The sequence below is a fragment of the Oreochromis aureus genome, linkage group 18 (assembly GCF_013358895.1).
Source record: "Oreochromis aureus strain Israel breed Guangdong linkage group 18, ZZ_aureus, whole genome shotgun sequence".
In the NCBI taxonomy this organism is placed as follows: Eukaryota; Metazoa; Chordata; class Actinopteri; order Cichliformes; family Cichlidae; genus Oreochromis; species Oreochromis aureus.
In genome coordinates, this window is record NC_052959.1 from 2,037,171 (window position 1) to 2,059,914 (window position 22,744).

General features: G+C 43.3%; 1 protein-coding gene across 1 annotated transcript in view; it reads left to right on the plus strand.

The window, feature by feature from the left end:
* Positions 1 to 22,744, plus strand: part of LOC116335826 (disks large-associated protein 1-like) — an 81,917-nt gene that overhangs the window by 17,832 nt on the left and 41,341 nt on the right. Inside the window, exons 3-4 of the mRNA XM_039602376.1 lie at positions 4,880 to 5,075; positions 6,497 to 6,749. Coding sequence (XP_039458310.1) covers positions 4,880 to 5,075; positions 6,497 to 6,749 — 449 coding nt within the window. The remainder of the gene's footprint in view (positions 1 to 4,879; positions 5,076 to 6,496; positions 6,750 to 22,744) is intronic.

Genomic DNA, 22,744 nt, shown 5'->3' on the forward strand with positions numbered 1-22,744 from the left:
TGTTTGTGTCGCACCAATCAGCCAGACGATCCACCTCCTCCCTGTAGGCGGTCTCATCGTTGTCACTGATGAGGCCAATCACCGTGGTGTCATCTGCAAACTTAATGATGGTGTTGAAACTATCAGCAGGTCTGCAGTCGTGGGTGAAGAGGGAGTAGAGGAAAGGGCTCATCACACAGCCTTGTGGTACACCGCTGTTCATTGTGATGGTAGATGAGCAGCGGTTATCCAGCCGGACATGCTGGGGGCGGTTGGTCAGGAAGTCCACTAACCATTTGCAGATGAGGGAACTGATGCCCAGGTCTGTCAGTTTCCTGATGAGTTGTGAGGGGCGGATTGTATTGAACGCTGAACTGAAGTCTATAAACAGCATTCTGGCGTAGGTGTTGTTGTTGTCCAGGTGTGAGAGGACAGAGTGCAGTGCGATGGAGACTGCATCCTCTGTGCTCCTGTTCTGGCGGTATGCTTGGTGGTGGGGTCCAGGGTGGGGGAGACAGGATTTGAAGTGTGCTAAGACCAGCTGCTCTAAGCACTTAGTGATGATGGGGTGAGTGCTACTGGGCGGTAGTCATTGAGGCTAGATGGGTTGGAGTTTTTGGGTATCGGGACGATGGAGGTGGATTTGAAGCAGGCCGGTACCACAGCGTGGGCCAAGGACAGGTTGAATATGTCTGTGAGCACTCCTGCAAGCTCCCCAGAACACGCTCTGAGAACACGCCCGGGGATGCCATCAGGACCTGCAGCCTTGTGGACATTGATCCTGCTCAGCACCGCTCCTACATCGGTGGGGGAGAGAGTCAGAGGTTGGTGGTCTGGTGTCGTGTCTGTTTTGGTTGTGGTTGTGGGGTTCCCTCGCTCAAAACGAGCATAAAAGTTGTTGAGCTCGTTGAGGAAGGAGGCATCAGAGGATGTGGGGGAGGGTTTGGTGGTCCTGTAGTCTGTAACGGTCTGGAGACCTTGCCACATGCGTCGGGGGTTGGAGTTGGAGAAGTGTTCTTCTACCTTCTTTTTGTAATGGTGTTTGGCTTTTTTGATGCCCTTCTTTAGATTAGCCCTGGCTGTACTGTAGGTGTGTGCATCTCCTGACCTAAAGGCGGTGTTGCAGGCCTTCAGGAGGAGACGAACATCCCGGTTCATCCAAGGCTTCTGGTCGGGGTACATGGTGATCCGTTTCTGGGTGGTGACACTGTCTGTGGTTTTGGAGATGTAATCCAGTACAGATGAGGCATACTGGTCCAGGTCTGTGTGAGTGAACGTATTCCAGTCTGTGTTTTTAAATCTGTCCTGGAGCACTGCGTCTGTCCCCTCTGGCCACACTTTAATTGTCCTCACAGCAGGTTTCACACGTTGGATGAGTGGTGAATACCTAGGTGTGAGCAACAGGGAGAGATGGTCCGATTGTCCAATGTGGGGGAGGGGTGTTGCTTTGTAGGCTCCAGCCAAGTTGGAATAAACATGGTCTAAAGTCTTGTCTCCTCTGGTGTGGCAGGAGACATGTTGGTGGAATCTGGGGAGGACTGTCTTTAAGTTGGTGTGGTTGAAGTCGCCAGCAACAATAAAAGCAGCCTCGGGGTGTTTATTCTGGTGTTTGTTAATGGCTGCAGAAAGTTCTTTCATGGCCAACCTAGCATTAGCGTCAGGGGGGATATACACTGCAGTGAGTATGATCGAAGTGAGTTCTCTGGGGAGATAATAAGGTCTGCATTTGACCATTAAAAACTCCGCATTAGGTGAGCAGTGACTCTCAGTAGTAGTGGAGTTCATGCACCAAGCATTGTTAATATAAATGCACAAACCTCCACCTCTGGTCTTGCCGGAGTCATCTGCTAGCCTGTCGGCTCGGTGTGTGTGGCGTCCTGCTAACTCGATAGCATTGTCCGGGCAGCTGTTGTTCAACCATGTTTCGGTGAAAAACATGACATTTGAGTCCATAATCCATCTGTTGTTAGTGATGGAGAGCCGTATCTCATCCATTTTGTTTGCCAGAGAACGGACATTGGCGAGGAAAATACTGGGTAAAGGCAACCGGTGTGGTGTGGTGTTAGCTTTAGCTTAGCCCGTAGCCCTCCGCGCCTACCTCGCCTTTGTTTACGTTCTCGGCGCCGTCTGCGTGCACTTCCACCCGGCCGGGGAGAGTGGGCAGCCTCCGGTGTTCTGGAGATCTCTGGGATGAGTCGGAGATCGGCGATAAGACTGTTGGGGTTATGAGTCCAGATGTCCAGAAGCTCTTGTCTGCCGTAGGTCAGCAACGCACAGCATTTCTGGATGAATAATCCGGTTAAAAGTAGATAAAAAACCGCTAAATAGCAGATTCTGGAGAGACACTGAGCCTCGCGTTGTTCACGCACCACCATCTTGGTCCAAATGATATGCACCAGAGCAGCTCAACACATGTGCCAAACAATCCTAAGCGAGGAGGAGGAAAGAGTCGCCTCTAGCCACAGGTGAGTTTCCTTTTATAAGGGTGTGCTCACTCCTGGTTGGATAAGGGTGTGCTCACTCCTGGTTGGACCATTCAAAGCCTCCTCCCTCCAATTAGCTGGAGATTCCCAAATTGACACCAGCCTGCAGTCTGTGTGCCTAGGGAAATGGCAAGCAACATGAGAGGGAGAAACAGACGTCTGCAGACACGTAACAGTACTTATGAGGTTTAATAAAGGTTTAATAACAACAGGACAGGTAATCTAGTTCCATTATATTGATACTTATTAATGGTTATTAGCTGTTAACGCACACCTTTTGAGGAGTCACAAGTGCATTATTATCTATTATCTATTGCTTATTCCAGGGACCTTAATATAAAACATTGCCAATCACGGAATAACCCTGTATTCGTGGCTGTTATTTATAATCTGCACGTTTAGTCAAGAACTTGTGCCAGATGTACTTTTTGACACAGGAGAAATGAGCTTCACTGCATCTTTGTGGATCTAGAGAAAGGATATGATAGGGTGCCAAGAGAGGAACTGTGGTACTGCATGAAGAAGTCAGGAGTGGCAGAGAAGTATGTGATGGTGGTGCAGCGCATGTATGAGGAGAGAGAGACAGTGGTAATATATGTGGTAAGAGTGACAGACGGTGGGGGTGGAGGGTGGGATTACATCAGGGACCGGCTCTGAGTCCCTGCTTGTTTGCAGTACTGAAGGACAGGCTGACAGATGAGGTCAGACAGGACTCTTTGTAGGCTATGATGTATGCAGATGACACTGTGATCAGTATTAAGAGTAGTGGCCAGGTGGAGAAGAGCCTGCAGAGGTGGAGGCATGCTCTGGAGAGAAGAGAAATGAAAGCCAGAAGAAGCAAGACAAAATCTGTGTGTGAATGGGAGGGAAAGAAGGTGGTGGAGGTGGATGAGTTTTAATGGATGATCTGATATCGTCGTGTTGGTGTTGTTCCCAGATCATCATGAAAATGTTGTTCCAGGTTCAACATTGCAAGTGACCAATCACATTGTTGTGACGTTATTCTTTTGCACGCCAAGCCATTCGTGCATTTATGAAATTCCAATTTTGCAAGGACAATATCAATTCTGCTTACCGTTTATTAAAGGGTTAGGGTTAGGATTAGGGTCAGGGTCCGTTGATCGGTGGACACAGGCGGTTTCTCGCAGCTTAAGTACAGTTTTTTGTTTTACGGCGGTTTTTCCCGAAGTCGCAAAAGTATGACGTCACAACATTCTGATTGGTCACTTGCAATGTTGATCCTGGAACAACATTTAGTATGATGATCTGGGAACAACACCAACACGACGATTTCAGATCGTGCAGTTTTAATACCTCGCGTAACCATCCTTAGCAACAGACAGTGCACAAGAGGGTTGAAGAAGAGAATGTAGGAAGGGTGGAGTGGTTGAAGATGAATGTCAGGAGTATTTGTGACAGAAGGATAGCAGCAAGAGTGAACGGGAGGGTTCACAAAATGGCAGTGAGACCATGTATGATGTATGGTTTGGAGATGGTGGTGCTCACAAAAAGACAGGAGGCTAAGCTGGAGGTGGCAGACGTGAAGGTGTTGAAGTTTTCATTGGGAATGAGCAGAATGGATAGGGTTAGCTTAGGTTGACTGGCTTGGAGGGAAAGTTAGAGAGTCAAGGCTGCGATGGTTTGAAAGTACGCTGAGAAAGGATAGTTGATAAAAATGCTGAAAATGGAGCTGCTAGGCAGGAGTCAAAGACGGAGACCACACAGATTCACGGATGCAGTGAAGGAGGACATGCAGAGGGTTGGTTTGACAGAAGAGGACGTTAGGGATGGGTGAGATGGAGGCAGATGATCCGCCAAAGCCATGTCTAAAGGGAGTGGCACGATGGTGGTTTAGACAATGAACGATTATTCCAAAGTGGTTTGAGATATTTATTCACGCATACGTCTTATCTTTCCCATGCTACAGAGTCAGACAAAGACACAGCTTCTCTACCTTCACATTTATACCTGTTGTTTCTCCGCATCTGATACCACATATGGTTATGTTTAAGAGAGCCTCCTCTTGCTGGGGGTCTCCTGACCTCGACCTCCCTCAGACCTGCTGTCACCATTCCAGAAATATTCCAAGTCGCAGGGTCCACATATGTCTCATATGCTCCCCTATCCTAATCTTGACATGTGTACCTTAGGCTCAGTTCTATTTACAGAAAAGAGCACCATTTGTTAAGCCCGTAAACATGGCCAAAGACAGAAGTTTGTTATGTGTCCATCGGTATGTGCTTGTCTCTCGTATGTGTCTCTATAAGGCCCGTGTCTATATTGTGTGTTTGTATGCTCACACTTATATGAGGTTATCTGTGTACATAGGTGTGTGTATCTAGTGTAGTTGGTGAAAGGAAAAAAGTCAACCTATAACAGTCAGACATTGTATATAACACCTGTGTTTCCTCTGGCAGGATTTCAGCTGAGCACTCCCCCAAACTGCAGATCAGGAGCCACAGTTACCTGCGTGCGGTGAGTGAGGTTTCAATCAATAGAAGCCTGGACACCCTGGACCCCAAAACCCTCCTCGACCCCAAATCACTGCTGTCCTCACCCCAATACCGCTCACGCAATGAAAGCTACATGAGAGCCATGAGCACCATCAGTCAGGTTGGTTGCCATCACTGCTGTCTTTATATTTACTGTATGCCCTATTCAGTCATTTCACCATAGCTAGGAAACAGTTTTGATGTCAAACCTTCAAAGATGAATCTTTGAAGGTTGACGCCGTCCTAATTCCATTACTGTATACTATTGGAGTGTCCTAGAATCTCACTGTTGCTGTTACAAACACCACATCATGGACACATGGACATATTTTTCCACTGGCTGACATGACTTTTCATAGGTTCAAAAGTTCTCTTGAGCAATAGTTCTTCAGGCCTTCTGGAGATCTTTTAATGTTTATCATTGGACATTGTCTGCTTTTTCACTCATTTATAGTCAAATAGTTCAAACAAAACAAGGCACCTAACCCAAGAGATGAACCGATGTTTTGTCTAAACACAACAGAAAACTTAGCAAAGAATCTGTGTTTTTGTATCATTAGGCACTTGGTGTCAAGACTGGCTATATGGCCGGCAGGAGTAGGACCCAAATGCAGGACTTGAAATGAGAGTGTGAAAAAGTACCAGCACCAGATGATCCATGTTTTATTTCCCCTTGCAGTTGGTGCACACATGCTTGCACGCACACACGTGCGCACACATAAATGTCTTTCATGTTGCTTCCATTGTTTCCTTTTCAGCATACTTCAGCCTGCTGTTTCTGTTCTGCAACTCTCCTCTGCTTCTGGTTCACATCTTCACAAAAGTTAGCAAACTGCCATTTCCCACCAAGAGTCATGCTCATAGTTTGCAAACTGTATATCACGTTAAGGATCTAATACCCTAAATTTTCTTTAGAGCCCCATCGTTAAACCTAGAAGGGGTATCTTTTGCCATGCATGTCAAATGCACCATATGGTGGGAAGATTCCCTACCCAATGGTAGCATGTGGTAAAAGACCCATTGCTCCACAAGCAATGGTGATCACAGTCATCATTATGTCCTAAACCCACACCTAACCTCCCAGAGGTTAGGTGTTTTCCTTTAGAGGAAAGGAAAACAGATTTTTTTTTTTTTATTGCTATAGTTTTTATGTAAATCGGTTAACATGGTTATTTTGGTTTTTGTGATTTACTAGTTTAAGACTTTAGACTAGGTTATGGTTGGGTTCATCACAAGTGATGACTTAGATCTCATCATGGTTAAACAGTAATGGTGTTAAACATCCAATGAATCATTGCACCTGTGGCAACTGTTCCAGTGATTGCACTGCCTTTTAAAAATGGCAGCAAATAAACTTTGTCCAGCAGGATCAAAAATACTACCCTAAACCATGCGATACTTTAATAATTTCAGTGATTTGAAATTGATTTGTATTGAGGTTTCCTCATTGTCCTCTAAATCTAAAATCTAAATTATTCCCTCTGTTTGTCCTTTTCTTCATTTGATTTCCATCAGCTGAGTGAGGTGGAAGTAAATGGGCAGATTGAGCAGGTGTGTGAGCAGGTCTACAGTGAGATGCAGTCTCAGGCCATGGAGGCTGCCATGGACAGCATGGACACCATGGACACACTGCCTATGCCGGGATGCTTCCGGATGCGGAGCCACAGCTATGTAAGAGCGATTGACCAGGGCTGTGGGGAGGAGGAAGGAGAAGGAGGGAGACCACTGCTTCTGTTACCATCCTCCCCACCACGTACATCTGCAACTACCGTCAGGACCATCCAGAGCAGCACAGGTAGGGAATGGATGTCCAGTCACTATGTTTCTGTGAATGTGTGTTTTGTTGGGGGTTTTTTAAAACTTTTTTTTCCATACCAGGGACCACTGGGAGAAAAACCTTTAGTCCTTGGCTTTGAGTCTTTATGTTAATGAAAAAGTGTGAATCTCTTTGTACTGTTTGGTGAAATCTGTTGTGAGATGATTTAATCACCTCAAATGCCACTGAAGAGTACATATCACTCATAAAAGGAAAATTGATGCTGAAGAATTGCTTTTAGGTCAGTGGTGTCTTGTGGTGAAGCTTTGAAGTGCATCACTGAGGTGTTTGACCAAGGTAATATATTTTCCCATTTTCACAAAAATCTTGGCTTGGAGGAACCTAGAGAGAATTTTGTGCAGTGTTGAAAATTGTTCTGCATTACTGTCGAAGCATCACACAATTTTTTATCACAAAAATATAAAAGATTTTGATTTCAAGACTGGTAGAAAAAAAATAGCTAATAGGATTTCTTTTGTAATTAGTCTTTAAAGTTGTTGTGGTTAGTAATTTGGGGTGACATGCTAACTAGACAACTTAATAGCTTTATCCCAAATAGCAAAATTGGTATGGCCCAGATCTTGCCCACACAACCCACATAGCAAGCAGGTCTGGCCCGGATCTGGTATCAAGCTGGCACTTCTGACTGACTGATGTCATGGCAGAGTGTATGTCAACCAGATGTGGGCCAGGTCTGGCAATGAGGCACTATTTATGTTCCTCTCCAAAAGTTGAATCTGTTCATCTGGACGTAGCGTTTTGTGGGAGAAACGTTTCATCACTCATCCAAGTGACTTCTTCAGTCTCAGCTGACTGCAGGTTTCCCCAAACCTTATAAACAGTACATTTGCATAATGACTGAAACCAGCCCACTGAAGGAACAATGGGCTGTGAGGTCAGTTCAGTCATTATGCAAATGTACTGTTTATAAGGTTTGGGGAAACCTGCAGTCAGCTGAGACTGAAGAAGTCACTTGGATGAGTGATGAAACGTTTCTCCCACAAAACGCTACGTCCAGATGAACAGATTCAACTTTTGGAGATTTACTTTCCTGGATGATTGAGAATGCATCAAGACATATTTATGTTCCTATTTTTCTATTTTAGTTCGACGACCCAAATGCCATGTTGCAATACTATATTGCTATGGTAGCCAACGTTTCAAATGCAGGTTTGACAGGTTTATGAATGTGTACACTTTATTCAAAACCTAGTGGGGGTTTACTCACGTTTGCCAGTGGGTGGCTGTAGCTCAGGCGGTAGAGCAGGTCACCTATTGATCGGAAGGTTAGTGGTTCGATCCCTGGCTTCTCCAGTTTGCACGTCGTGTGTATGAATGTAGTTAGGAAGCACTCAGTTAAGCGAATGTGGCATGTTGTATAGAGCACTTTAAGTAATCTGGGAGAGTTGAAAAATGCTATGTAAGAATCGGTCCATTCACTGTCTGAACAGAGATTTGTCATGTTACCTTTGCACTATTATGCACATGTTGTTATTACATGGCTTAATTAAGGTACACATTAGGCTGACATCTGGGGCCAGAGCTGAAACTGTTCTGGGCCAGCAGTGTGTCTGCAACTGTCCCGTGGCTGCAGACAACTTACACATGGCCCAGAATGACGGCCCTTTAGTGGCCCAGACCAGGTTTGCCAGAGGTAATCCACACATGGGCCAGCAAAATACCACCAGTGTGTGTGGGCCAGATCCGGACCATACCAATTTTGCTATGTGGGAATGTGCTTATGTGGGCCATGTGTAAGTTGTGTGCAGCCATGGGCCAGTTGTAGACACCCTGCTGGTCCTGTGCTGGCCCAGAACAGTTTCAGCTCTGGCCCCAGATGTCAGCCTTATGTGTACCTTAATCAAGACATGCAATAACAACATGTGCATAATAGTGCAAAGGTAACATGACAAAACACTGTTCAGACAGTGAATTAACTGATTCTTATATAGTGCTTGTCTATTCTCCCAGATTACTCAATGTGCTCTATACAACAACATTCATATACATTCACATGCAGACTGGTAGAGCCAGGGAATTGAACCACTAACCTTCTAATCAGTAGGTGAGCTGCTCTACCTCCTGAGCCAAAGCAACCCAGTGTCAAACATGAGTAAACCCTCACTATGTTTTGGATAAAGTGTACACTCACAAACCTGTCACACCTGCATTTGAAACGTTGGCTACCATAGCAGTATAGTATTGCAACATGGCATTTGGGTCTTCTAACTAAAGTAGGAAAACAGGGACATAAATAGTGCCATCATTGCCAGACCTGGCTCACATCTGGTTGACATCCACCATGCCATGACACCAGTCAGTCAGAAGTGCCAGCTTGATGCCGGATCCAGGGAAGACCTGTTTTCTATGGGCCTGGTCCACATGCACCAAACCACAATCGGGCAGGATATGGCATGCCATTGCATGGACAGTGCCATCTATGCCAGGCCTGGCCCGGCCCATATCTGGATGACATACATCTTATCATGCCAGAAGTCAGCCAGCAGTGCTGGCTTGATACCAGTTCCGGGCCAGACCTGTTTGCTATGTGGGATTGTGGTCTTTTATTTGTTGACCTCACTGTAGCTTCTAGTACAAGGGTCTCAAACCTGCTGCCCGGGGGCCACTTGCGGCCCACATCACCCCTACTTGCGGCCCGTGTATTGATGTGAAGAAATATAACGCAGTTTGGCTCTTGAAGCTACTTTTTCTATTAGGGAGGATTTGATTGTTTTTGACTGCAATGTTAAAATAAGTTCTTTAAAAAGCAAAAAATGATTTAATATGAAGGCAAAATGAGCAGAGAGTACAAACATGCTGAGGGATTGTCTGTGTTAGTTGAGTGAGACAGTCAAAAACTAATGTGCACACTTATGTCTGCATTTTTAATTTTGTTAAATACGAACAAAATGATAGAAGAAGTGCTGCCACGTGTGTGGGCAGAAAGAGAGGACCGATGTGTTTTCAATTTGGTAGTTCAATGAAAGACTTCAGTTAGTTAAGAGTGAGGAAAAACATTGCGTTTACGTTTGCAGTTTTGTCTTGTTATACAATATTTGAAATAAAAAACAAACAAAGAAAACACTACATTTTCGGAAATGTTGGTGATTTTTTTCTTGTTTGTTTGGGTTTTTTGTACTACTTGAACACTGAAGTGGCCCTCACATGAGATGACAGTGCCAGCAGTGGCCCACAGCTCATTTAAGTTTGAGACCCCTGATCTAGTAGGTCCTAACAGTTTACACACTGTGTGTTTGTTGTGTTTTTTTCGAAATGAAAAAGTCCAAAAAAGACAGAGATTGGAGAGTTTAGTTTCACTTCCAGCATTAGCGCCCCTTCCCCCTACTGTCACTAAATTTCATTAAATAATTATTAGGCATTGTTCCATGTAATTCTTAAGTGTTTTGCAAAAACACAAATAAATAAACAAATTAATAGTCATCTCATTTCAAAGAGGGGATGTTCATAACATTGATCAATGACAAAGCATTTACGTGTGGCTGCTGCTGATCAATATTAAAAAGCTGGTGGGGGCGATGATACTCCCTTGTATCAAGACCTTCAGCCTGATTTACATACAGGTTTATGGAGATTTCTTTGGGCCTGAAACACCGCTTCAGTTGGGGAAAATGTGGGCATCTGAAAACCCCACGTACAGACCGCTGAACCCACAGAAGCAACTGCAGACTTCTGGGAATGTTAATACTTGAGAAGAGGCTGGTAGTCCACTCCCAACCGTGATTTTAGAGCTTATCAAACTGATAGTAAAATATGTTATCAATGCAATAATTCAAAAAATTAAATTAAATAATTCAAAATCTGCAAAGGCTGTGAGGTTGCCCATCCCAAACAAAAATGCCATTCTTATTTTTTTCTTTGGAAAAATATAGTTTTTGTCCACTATTATTGTCATTTATGTAAAAGATTCAGGAAAGTACATTTTATAACAGCTGTCCTAGAAATTCTGCGATTGGAGGGATTTTTCCCAGATCCATGTCAACTGAGATGAGCAGCCAAAGTTCATATATTTAGGTTGAGAGAGGCCAAAGACATAGAACAAGCCCTTTTTGATTTCAAGTCTAACATTACAGAAGTGAACAAATGTGGTTAATGTTTTGGAGAAGTACAACGATTTTTACACAAACCTTTACTAGTAGTTTGTTTTAGTTTAGTTTAATAAACAGACAATGCTATATCTTTCATGTTATAACCAAACAGGAATTTTCAGGATCGCTTGAAATCTTTGGTCATGTGTTAGCATCTATTTTCTCACTTTTCAGATTTGTCACACCTTTTGTAAAAAGAGGCTATTGTTGCAAAACCACACCTACCCTTTCAATATTTTGACCAAGGTTGTCAGTAAGTTTAACCAACCTGACACTGAGGGACAGAAGGGGTCCACGAGAACCATAATTTCTCGTTGACATTTAAAAGCTCCCCCTGGACAAAGACCGCCACAGCATAAAATCCCCAGAAACAGAAAGACTTATCACTATTCATTGACAGAGATGAGTTCATGAAGGATATATAATTTTTTTCTTTTTAATTTTTCCCCCAGAAGTTATTCACGCTTTGTCACAAGTCACAAATGGGAATTTTAGGAAGATTAGAAATACATTTCTACAGATGCAGCGCACCTAACAATCATTGTCTACACTTGTTATGACTATCCTGGAAATAAACTCCAAGCGTCAACTTTTGGTTGATTACTTAGGTTTTTGTTTCATATTTTGTTTGGTTCCATAAAATGAACACTCATCAGTTGAAAAGCCTTATCTGTTTATGAGTGGAGGATACATTTTGTGGAGTATGGGCTTTAGATGAGCTACCTCTACTGGGCCGATCATGTTTTTCTTTTGTTTAAAACTGTCCTGTCTGGCAGTTTTATCAAGCAGAATCATGATCTGAATGCTCTGTTGTGCCAAACACATTCACTTTGTCAAGAGGAGCGTTATGGGACTCTGTAGGTTCCTCTTATTAATTTTTGTTTAGTTTATTTATTTTATTTTATTATTGACCTTATTATCAGAGTGGGTATTATGCTGGAGCAGACAGGGGGTGAAGGCCAGGTTGGTTCCCAGGTGTATGAGCGTTTGTCATAAAACATGGTTCAAAATGAGGGTGAGAGAATGCAACAACCCCCCCGCAGGAGCAAAAGCTGGACAGGGAAACAGCAAGGAGACCTGGGCCATCTGCAGCCCCTCAATAGTGTTGAAGACAGACATGCATCCACCAGCAAGGGAAGATGGAGGCTCCAGAGAGCACGCTCACAACCAAAGGGCAGGAGCAGCAGGGAAGTGGGCAGCTGACCCCAACAGATCCAAGCATCCCAGCATGAGCCAACGATGGGGCCTCAGGATCTCAGGTCCCCAAGAACTGCCCAAAAACAGTCAAAATGATCACCGTCAGCGACAGCATAACCTCCTGAACCCCACTCAGTCTGAATGATCCTAAACCACCTAGACGCTGTTGTCAGAAGGTCCTAAGGTCCCTGTGTGTGAAAGCCAGCATCACCAGTTTCTCATTAGTCAACTACAACTTGCATCATCAGTTTTCTCATTGGTCGAGGCTAGGGTCAGCCTCTCTTTGAATTGCTTTATTGCCTGGGATGAGTTGTTCAGTTGTTCAGAATTTAGTGTACACTAAATACCACAAATGTGCATTTGATTGGGTACACATTAATATGGTATGATATATGAAAGTAAAATAACATTTCATGGACTTACACCCTGTTATTTTAGACCTTCTCACTTTTCTTTTTTCTCCATCCTTTTGTCCTCGTGTTTCTTTTTGCTTACGTGCTAATTGTTTGGCTGGTACATTATGAGAAATAGCCACACTACTTTCATATGGGAATACTGTTCAGATGTATGATAAAATTGTGAGCAAAATGAATCAACTCCTCTGTCTTCTCTGGAGACATGACAGTTATCTGACCTCCATTTTCACATAACTTTCTGTGGAGTTGTAGGACAAACTTCCATTTACCATAGCCATGTTATTCTGAACATGACAATTCCATGCTAAATTAAGTTTCAGAGGCACTTCCACATTAATCAGTCCAAAAGCCTGTGTAGATAATGCTTGTGTAGGGGGGGGATGTAGTTAATAAACTAAAACACACACACACACACACACACACACACACACACACACACACAGTTCCTGTAGAAACAATGTAGGCTATTGGTTTAACAGGGATCAGTCCGAGAATCAGGGAAAAGAACTTTTTATTACTATTGTTATTAAACAACCTTGTATATAATTTAATAAATAAAAACATAAATGCCCACAAATGTGGGGATAGGTTAACTGATTAATCCAAATTGCCCATAGGTGTGAATGCGGGAGTGAATGTGAGCGTGAATGGTTGTCTGTCTCTGTGTGTTAGCCCTGCGACAGACTGGCGACCTGTCCAGGGTGTACCCTGCCCAGTGTTGGGAAGGTTACTTTTAAAATGTATTCCATTACAGAATACTGAATACATACCCCAAAATGTATTCTGTAACGTATTCCGTTACGTTACTCAATGAGAGTAACGTGTTCTGAATACTTTGGATTACTCAATATATTATCATGCTGTTTACAACTACGTGAATGTACTATTGCTGTGATTTATTACTGATACTGAAGGTCCGCGGGTACGAACAGTAGTAAAGGGACCTCTGGCTAATACTTCGGGTTCCGTGTCGGGCTGGTAGCCGAAAACTAGCTTTACTTTGTTGTCTGGATCAACTTTGCTTGCCAGAGACAGAGAGAGGCGTTGAAAGGCTGCTCCAACGGAACTTATTGTTTCCGGAGGAAAACACGAACACAGTGTACAGTTGAGTCTTAATAGCTTACTTACAAATGGGCTCGTCAGGCACTCTTCTTGGCTGCAGTGGTTATTATTATATTTACATGCTTCCAGCTCCCGTTTTGCTCCGTGACAGCTCGGACTTTTCCTTTCTCTCCCTCCCTCGCTCACAGACACATAACGGAATGCGGTGGTCCATTCTCCCTGCAGCACGGACTACACTGCCCATGATGCTACATTCTTTAGGGCCATGCCTGTAGCATTCTGCCTTTTAGCTTAGCACAACAACAACAACAAAAAAGCGCTCTCTCACCCAGGAAACACGCAGAGAGAGAGAGCGTCACCCTGTAACCATGGCAACCGTAACGCTGCCGTTACTCCCCAACACTGACCCTGCCTCTTGCCCTATGACAGCTGGGATAGGCTCTAGCGCCCCCCGCGACCCTGAAAAGGATAAGCGGAAGCGAATGGATGGACTGGTTTAGTCACTGTCCTGGTCTGTTTTCAGAGGCAGTCCACTACAAAAAAGAACCCACAGTCTAATAAACCGTAGTGCAGTCTAACACACACACACACACACACTCGAAAATGCTTCGAGATATAGTTATGTACATGACTGCAGTTTTTTATGAAGTGCAGCAATGAAACTACAATGAACCAGAAATCTCATAAAGATAACACTGTAAAAGGCTGTGTTCATGTGTGATATTTAGAGTGGATGCAACAAGGGCCTTGATATTAGCTGTTTTATTTTTATGTTTAACTGAAGTTAACCTGCATTTGAATCTGCTCTGGGATTTTCCATAGTTAACAAAGAGGATGCATAGACACAAACACAGACATGCAAAAGTGTGTATGTAAATGTTTCTCCCTAAAGTACATTTTAATGCATTTCTCTAAATTCAGTACAGTAGATGATCAGCATCACTTCCACATGACTGGGGTGGTTACGATAAAAGTTACTCTAGTGTTTGAACCAGTGGCGTGTCTAGAAAATTTTTGTTGGGGGGGGCCAGGTAGGGGCACAGATTTGGAGAAGGGTGGCAGATGTAATTGGCAGATAATGTTAAAAAAAAATTCTACCAACCGTTAACCATCATTCAATAACCCTGTAAACCTAATAACTGAATTTGCTTTTGACTCTTATTAGAATGAGGTTTTAGCCACTACGGTGCAAAGTTTTTAGATACTGCGTTGATGAAGTACAAGAGACACAATCAGTGCTTTGTCAGTGTTTACTCAGCATTCAAGGACAGCAATATTTGCATAGTATTTTTACTGACCTATAGGGCACATATGTTTTGGGCAAAAACATTTTTGAATATTAAAATACAAACATTTTTAACATACAATTGCCAAATTAGCCAATGCAAAACTTTATCTGCCTATTAAAAAAAGAAGATAATCTTCTTACAAACTGGTGTTTGATTTTGAAACAGGGAAAAAGTTGGGAAACAAATGAAAAGACTAACTTTTGAATGAAACCTGAAAGCAAGTAAATACTTTCTATGCTGCCTTATGGGTAAACTTTGGTAATATTGATGTATAAAGAACAACACTGGCTGATGATGAAATACAGTCAGCTGGCATGGTGACACTGCCAGTATTAACCTGCAGGGCTGGACTGGGAAAAAAATTGGGCATTTTGACCAGAGACCGGCCACCAGGTATTAAAGCCATAAAACCTTTGAATGAAAACAACGCTGTTGTGACAGTGATGTACACTGTCTTGTTGGTATATGTATGATTTCTATACATTTTACGTCAGATAAAAACTTTGTTCGCAAGATTCAGATAATTATTTAATAAAAGCTAGATATTTTAAACGAGAATAAGAAAGAAAAGTATTTCTTTGTGCCCCCTTTCCTGTTAATGCCCTACCTGACCCCTTGGCATAACTTTGCTAGACCCGCCCCTGCACAGTTACCAGCTGTCAGCTACGTGAAAAAGGATCCTGGTGTTATTTGTCTCTCAGAAACAGCTCATAACTTCCTTCAACTCATTCATGTCACCTAAAAGGTAAACCTGTTTCTCCATCACCTGTTCAGCTCTGATGATTCAGTAAGGACATCTCCTGGTTTCATCTGCATGTTTCCCTCTCACCACATATCCAAACTGATATCATGACCAGCAGCTTTTACAGCTGTGGCTCCAGCAAACATCAGCTGATACTAGAAATTAATATTCAATAAATTCTAACAACAGCTGATCAAGCTTAAACGTGCTGCTGTTGTTTAGCGCGACATCCGCTGGTTTCCTCTTTCTGGCGCAAAGTGGGCGATAAACAAACAAAAAAGAAAAAGCCGATCAGCTGATCATTGATCAGTTTCATGATTGAAGTAGCAACAGGAGAGGGAGGGGAGAGAATGAGAGAAGAAGAGGCAGCTGTGCAGCAAAGACACAGAATAACTCCAGCTTTGTGTCTTTTCATTCTAGCTGAAGTTCGGGACAAACTGCGTCTCTTCTCAGCTCAATACGAAACCTGTAATATTGTCTCTGAATGAGGGACCATTCCATTTTTAAGGAGCCGTTGGCAACTCTACTAACTAACCTTATGAATAAAATAAAGTTCACCATCAGTAACATCACAGCATCCGCCCAGCTGTATAGAAACTCCGTCATGCTAGCTAGCACGCAGTACGAGTTATTGTAACTGATGGTAAAAAGTCAGCACAACGAAAATAAACTCCACCTAAACTTGGTTTATATCTGACCCAGATAGACTGCAGGTCATAACTTCTTACCTGAAGTTTAGTTCACCTGACACTCGGACTGGCGGCTGCCTCGGGTCTCTCCTCCTCCTGCCTACCCTTCCCTCATCCACCTGCTAGCCGCCGTGGAAGCTACGCCATGCTCGATGGCCAGTCCAGCTATGTTAAACTGTTAATCTTTCGCCGAAAAACTGTTTTCTGTGATGCTGTCTTTCGTGCTTGGCTCTCCTACCTTTGCTAACATGATGCTCATAGCGCAGAAGCCGATGCTGCATTCACTTACACTCGGATATCTGAGCTTCACTGTGAAAACATAATCGTACATTTGATATTTCATTGGATTTTATTGTTTTGGCTTCGGGGTGGCACCTGGGGTGGCCAGTCTGGTTGGGGGGGTGGCCTGTGCCCCCCCAGGCCACCCCGCTGGACACGCCACAGGTTTGAACTCATATTCTCTAGGGCAGCGGTCCCCAACCTTTTTTGCGCCACGGACCGGTTTATGCCCGACAATATTTTCACGGACCGGCCTTTAAGGTGTCGCGGATAAATACAACAAAATAAAACTAGTACCGGTACCGAAAAAAAGAAGATTTATTCATAACACACGTGAAAAGACCCAGGAAAACTGAGTTAACGATAAAAACGATAACAAAATAACGCTGAAAACCGATAAAAAGCCCTGAAAACCATACATTTCACACCTGAGCCTCAACTCTCGCGGCCCGGTACCAAACGACTCACGGACCGGTACCGGTCCGAGGCCCGGGGGTTGGGGACCGCTGCTCTAGGGGCTTTTTTGTTGTAATACTGAATTCTCACACATGCATTCTTACATGCGCTCTTTTCCATTCAATTTTATTTATACAGCGCCAGATCACAACAACAGTCACCTCAAGGCATTTTATATTGTAAGGTAGTGTCATAATATTGTGTGGAAAAAGGAGGAGGACCCAAAATTCATAGTCTCTCTGTTTGTCTCCCTTGGGAGAAATTTGCTTTGGAGAGAGGCATTTAGACCACACAGACCCATTGCACTCTTCCACACCACAACAAAAGTAATAAATATATACATGGATTAATAAAAACATTATTTAGAATGAGTAAAAAACAAAAATGATTGTTTGGTTCCATAAAATGAACACTCATCAGTTGAAAAGCCTTATCTGTTAATGATTTTATTTTTCTGGACCTGTTCATCTCGTGCTCTGTGTTCACTGATAATCTTAACCGGGAGTATAATTAACTTAGAAGGAAAAACTATGACTAACTAAACTACATAATAAAAAACTAACATTACAACACAAAGGAATCAGAAGAACATCATAAACCCAAAATGCTGGGTCAAATGACCTAGAACCATGACAGGTAAACCTTACAGTAATACATACAGAGAAAGACCCAACAATCATATGACCCCCTATGAGCAAGCACTTTGGCGACAGTGGGAAGGAAAAACTTCCTTAAACAGGAAGAAACCTCTGGCAGAACCAAGCTCAGGGAGGGGCGGGGCCATCTGCTGCGACCGGTTGGGGTGAGAGAAGGAAGACAAGATAAAGACATGCTGTGGAAGAGAGACAGAGATTAATAAGTAATGATTCCATGCAGAGAAGCATATAAACACATAGTGAGTGAGAAAGGTGACTAAAGAAGTACTCAATGCATCATGGGAATCCCCGGCAGCCTACGTCTATTGCAGCATAACTAAGGGAGGATTCAGGGTCACCTGGTCCAGCCCTAACTATATGCTTTAGCAAAAAGGAAAGTTTGAAGCCTAATCTTGAAAGTAGAGATAGTGTCTGTCTCCTGAATCCAAACTGGAAGCTGGTTCCACAGAAGAGGGGCCTGAAAACTGAAGGCTCTGCCTCCCATTCTACTTTTAAATACTCTAGGAACAACAAGTAGGCCTGCAGTGTGAGAGCGAAGTGCTCTAATAGGGTGATATGGTGCTACAAGGTCATTAAGATAAGATGGGGCCTGATTATTTAAGACCTTGTATGTGAGGAGCAGGATTTTGAATTTGGATTTAACAGGAAGCCAATGAAGGGAAGCCAAAACAGGAGAAATCTGCTCTCTCTTTCTAGTCCCTGTCAGGACTCATGCTGCAGCATTTTGGATCAGCTGAAGGCTTTTCAGGGAGTTTTTAGGACTTCCTGATAATAATGAATTATAGTAGTCCAGCCTTGAAGTATTAAATGCTTGAACTAGTTTTTTAGCATCACTGAGACAGTACATTACAAATTTTAGAGACTCCTCAAATGGAAGAGCCTGTACTGAATAATGTCTAGAAACGTTTAGGACTGCAGCACATGTATGATGTGTTATATCACAAATATATTACTAGTCAGCATGGCTTAGAGAATTAGGCAGAAAGCTCAAGCAAAGCTAAAATGTCGGGATACAATGACCAAAAAATTCCTGAAACCAAACTTTAAGCAAATAGTCTTTTAAAATTGGATAATATCATTTCAGTGCTGACAGTTCAGATGATTAGAGCTGTCACTAGAGCCTGTCTACATTTTAAAGGTTTTGTGCTGTAGTTTCCTGATGCTGTCCTTTAGCAAGTGAGCAATATGACAGCTAAAGCACGATACTGTTTGTAGTAAATAAGAGAGTGAAATAAGACGAAGAAGTTGTAAGTATCATTGTGGCTGAATGAATGAGAACAGGAGACTGAGAGGCCTGATTGAAAAAAAGTTAAATGAGGTCAGTTTGAGTTAAGCAGAGGAGGCTGATGCACTGTGTATGCCCAGCTAATCACCTCCTCTCTTTGTACTTCCTCCCAGAGCCAACTTTCCCATTAGCCTTCTCTGTGTTCTCTTTTGAGCTACTGAGGTAACCATACCATGACGTCAATGATATAATATTTTTTTCAGAAAGAAAAACTGAGTGATTAGCGATTTTGGAGTGTCTTCTCTCAGTATGATATTTGAGCTTTATTGTATTTGCCTTAGTCCTTCCAGTTTGTCATCGTTTATACTGACAAACAGAAAAAATCCCCAAGCCCTGTGTAGATTTAGTAGGTCGAGTGGTATGAAAAAGAGTTTGCCCCCTTCCTGATTTTCTTTTTTTTTTGGTATGTTTTGTATGTCACACTTAAATGTTTCAGATCAAGCAAATTTAAATATTAGACAAAGATGACACGAGTAAACATAAAATGCAGTTTCTCAATAAAGGTGTTTATTATTAAGGGAAAAAAAAATCCAACCCTACATAGTCTTCTGTGAGAAAAGTGAGAAAAGCCTTTAGTTGATCCAAAATGGTGGAGCAAGAGACTAGCCAGGGACTAGAAAGAGAGCATATTTCTTCTATACTGGGTTCTCTTCATTGGCTTCCTCTTAAATCCAGAATGGAATTACAAATTTCTTATTACATACCAAGTCTTGAAGAATCACCCCCCTTGCACAGCCCTTGCACAGTTGGCATCTCTAACAGCTACAGTAGCTGGTCTCTCTGATGCTCACATTTCTCTTTAACTTGGCCCAATGCCATTACCTCAACTGGCCAGTGTGACTGCCAGCATCAATGCCTCTTTCATCTGAAAAAAGGACCCACCGATACCATGAAGGATATGGGACAGGCTGTAAAATGATTGTTTGAAATCAATTCAGCTATGCTGATCTGCAGTGTGTTATAACAAAACTAAACAGTCAAATTTGTACTAACCAGTTTTAAAACACCAAAGACAGTATTCGCAGTAATTATCTGGAAGGTGATATAATTTTATGGACGGTAATATGTAGTTATTTAGTACATATTACCGTCCATAAAATTCCACATGTGTCATTAATATCAGCTCAAAGGAGTGCATGAATTATATGTGAAATGAATTGTCCCACCATATTTTAACTAGCAAACAACCTGAGAATATATTTCTGGTAGTAATGGGTCTTTTTATAGACAATGACTGACAGACCAGAAAACAATATACATGGATGTCTTGATGCATGCTCAATCATCCAGGTAAGTAAATCTCCAAATTAAGCTCGTCTAGCACAGCACAAGAAGTGTAAGACCAGTCAACAAAGGAAGTTTGACTTACTTGTTGTACGTCGGAAACCACAGCAAAAGTACGGAGAGAGTGTCCTCAGCGGCCAGAAGAGAGAAGGATGCGACACCGAGGATGTGGACAAGTGGGTGAAGAATTTGTCTGACAGACAGCTCACCCAAACAGAGAAAAACATCCTTGCTAAAGGGTTGAATTTTGCTGACACGCCGAGACAAATCCCTCTAGTGGAGCTGATCAGAGCCACAGCCGAGCAACTACGGACGAAAATTTCGGCCTGTCTCAGCAATGCAAAGCCCCCAGCATCCAACATCACCATGGAGGAGAGGAAGGCACTCACATCACTTAGTAATGACAACAACATTATCATCCTTCCGGCAGACAAGGTTAGGTGGACAGTATTGCTAAACGAGAAAGACTAGAAAATTTTGTCACTGCTCAGTGATGAAAATACTTATGAGCCCCTGAAACGAGACCCAGGAAGTGGTTACAGGAGGCAGATGAAACCATGGTCTCGTACGATGTTACATCTCTCCTCACTTGCTTCCCAGTCACGGAAGCGTTGGAGGTAGTTCGTAAGACATTACAGGATGACCCCAACCTCAGCAGCAGGACCACTCTCAGCATCGACCAAGTGTGTTTGCTTTTGGAACTGTGTCTTCATTCCACCTACTTCACATACAAGGGTCAGTACTACAGGCAGAAACATGGGTGTGCCATGGGCTCCCCAGTTTCACCCATCATGGCCAATTTGTACATGGAAGAAGTGGAAAAGAGGGCTTTGTTATCCTACCCTGGAACACCACCAAGTCATTTTTTCAGGTATGTGGATGACACCTGGGTGAAAATCAAATTTCAGGACGTACCACAATTCATGGATCACATTAACTCGACACATCAAATTCACCAGGGAGGATATGAAAAGTGGCAGGTTAGCCTTCTTAGACTGTGAGATTTCCATCAGTAATGGGGGACATCTAAAAGCTTATGTGTACCGTAAACCTACACATACGGATCAGTATCTAAGGTTTGACTCTCATCATCCACTGGAGCACAAACTGGGTGTCATCAGGGTGAACACAGAGCGAACACCATCCCCACTGACACAGCGGCCAGGGAAGCAGAAGAACATCACATAAAGAAGGCCCTGAGTAAATGTGGTTATCCCAGCTGGACTTTTGTCAAACCTGGAAAGGCGGCAAAAGAAAGCTCCAGCCGATCCAGGAGAGAAGGACAACCGCTGCCCAAGCGAAAACCTGTAGTGATCCCGTATGTGTCAGGAGTATCGGAGCAGTGGAGACGCATTTTTTATAAACACCGCGTCTCTGTGGCTTTTAAACCCCAAAACACGCTGCGCCAAAAAATTGGTCCACCCCAAGGATTGGGTCCCCCGACACAAACAGAGTAACATAGTGTACGCTGTTAAGTGCCAGGAGGATTGCCAGGATTTACACATCGGGGAAACCAAACAACCTCTTGTGAAGCGGATGGCACAACACAGCAGAGCCACCTCGTCAGGCCAGGACTCTGCAGTCTATTTACACCTACAGGCCAGTGGACACTTTCAATGATGAGGATGTACACATCCTGGACAGGGAGGAACGCTGGTATGAGGGCGCAGTCAAGGAGGACATTTACCTGAAAAGGGAAAGACCATCTCTGAATCGAGGAGGGGGCCTAATGCAAGTGTGATAATTGGATGACAAGTTGTTTTAAAACAATGCAAACACCTTCATGAAGGATGGAAGGTGGAGTGTGTAAATATACAGTGGTGTGAAAAAGTGTCTCACACTTAAATTTGTTTGATGATCTGAAACATATAAGTACTAGACTAAGATGACACAAGTTGGCTGGGTTGGCTAGAAGACTGTTTACTTAGCCTGGCAGGGCGAAGGACACTGTCTCAGCTGAACTCTGGACACATACACACACACGCACACAGACATATATATACACATGCAGATATACACTCATCCCCCCTCCCCCTCCAAACGCCTTCGACGCTTATTCCCCTCTGATGCTGACGGTGGATCATGGAGACCAGCGCATAGGCTGCAGGCCCAGATGTACTGTCTACACTGGCTGTCTCTCACCCTTTACCCATCCCTGTTGCTTGTCATGTGTTTCTTTGGTGTATTAAGAGTTTTTTCATGTGCTATGTGCAGAGGTGTTTTTTTCTGTTTTCAAACTGATCTCCCTGTTGGAGCTCAGTCTGGGGGCAGTTATTTTTTCTCCTTATCTTTCCTCATGTTGTGCATTTTCCATGTTATACCCCTCTGACCTGTCTTTCCCATGTGATGTTTGTGTAATGTATGTATGGTCGGAAGAGTAAGATGGCGCTGGCACGGCTGGCAGCCTTAACCAAATTTCCCTCTGGATGAATAAAGTATGATCAATCAATCAATCAATCAAGTACATGGACACCAGCCACTTCCACCCGAGCAGTTGGTAAGGGTGGAAGGGA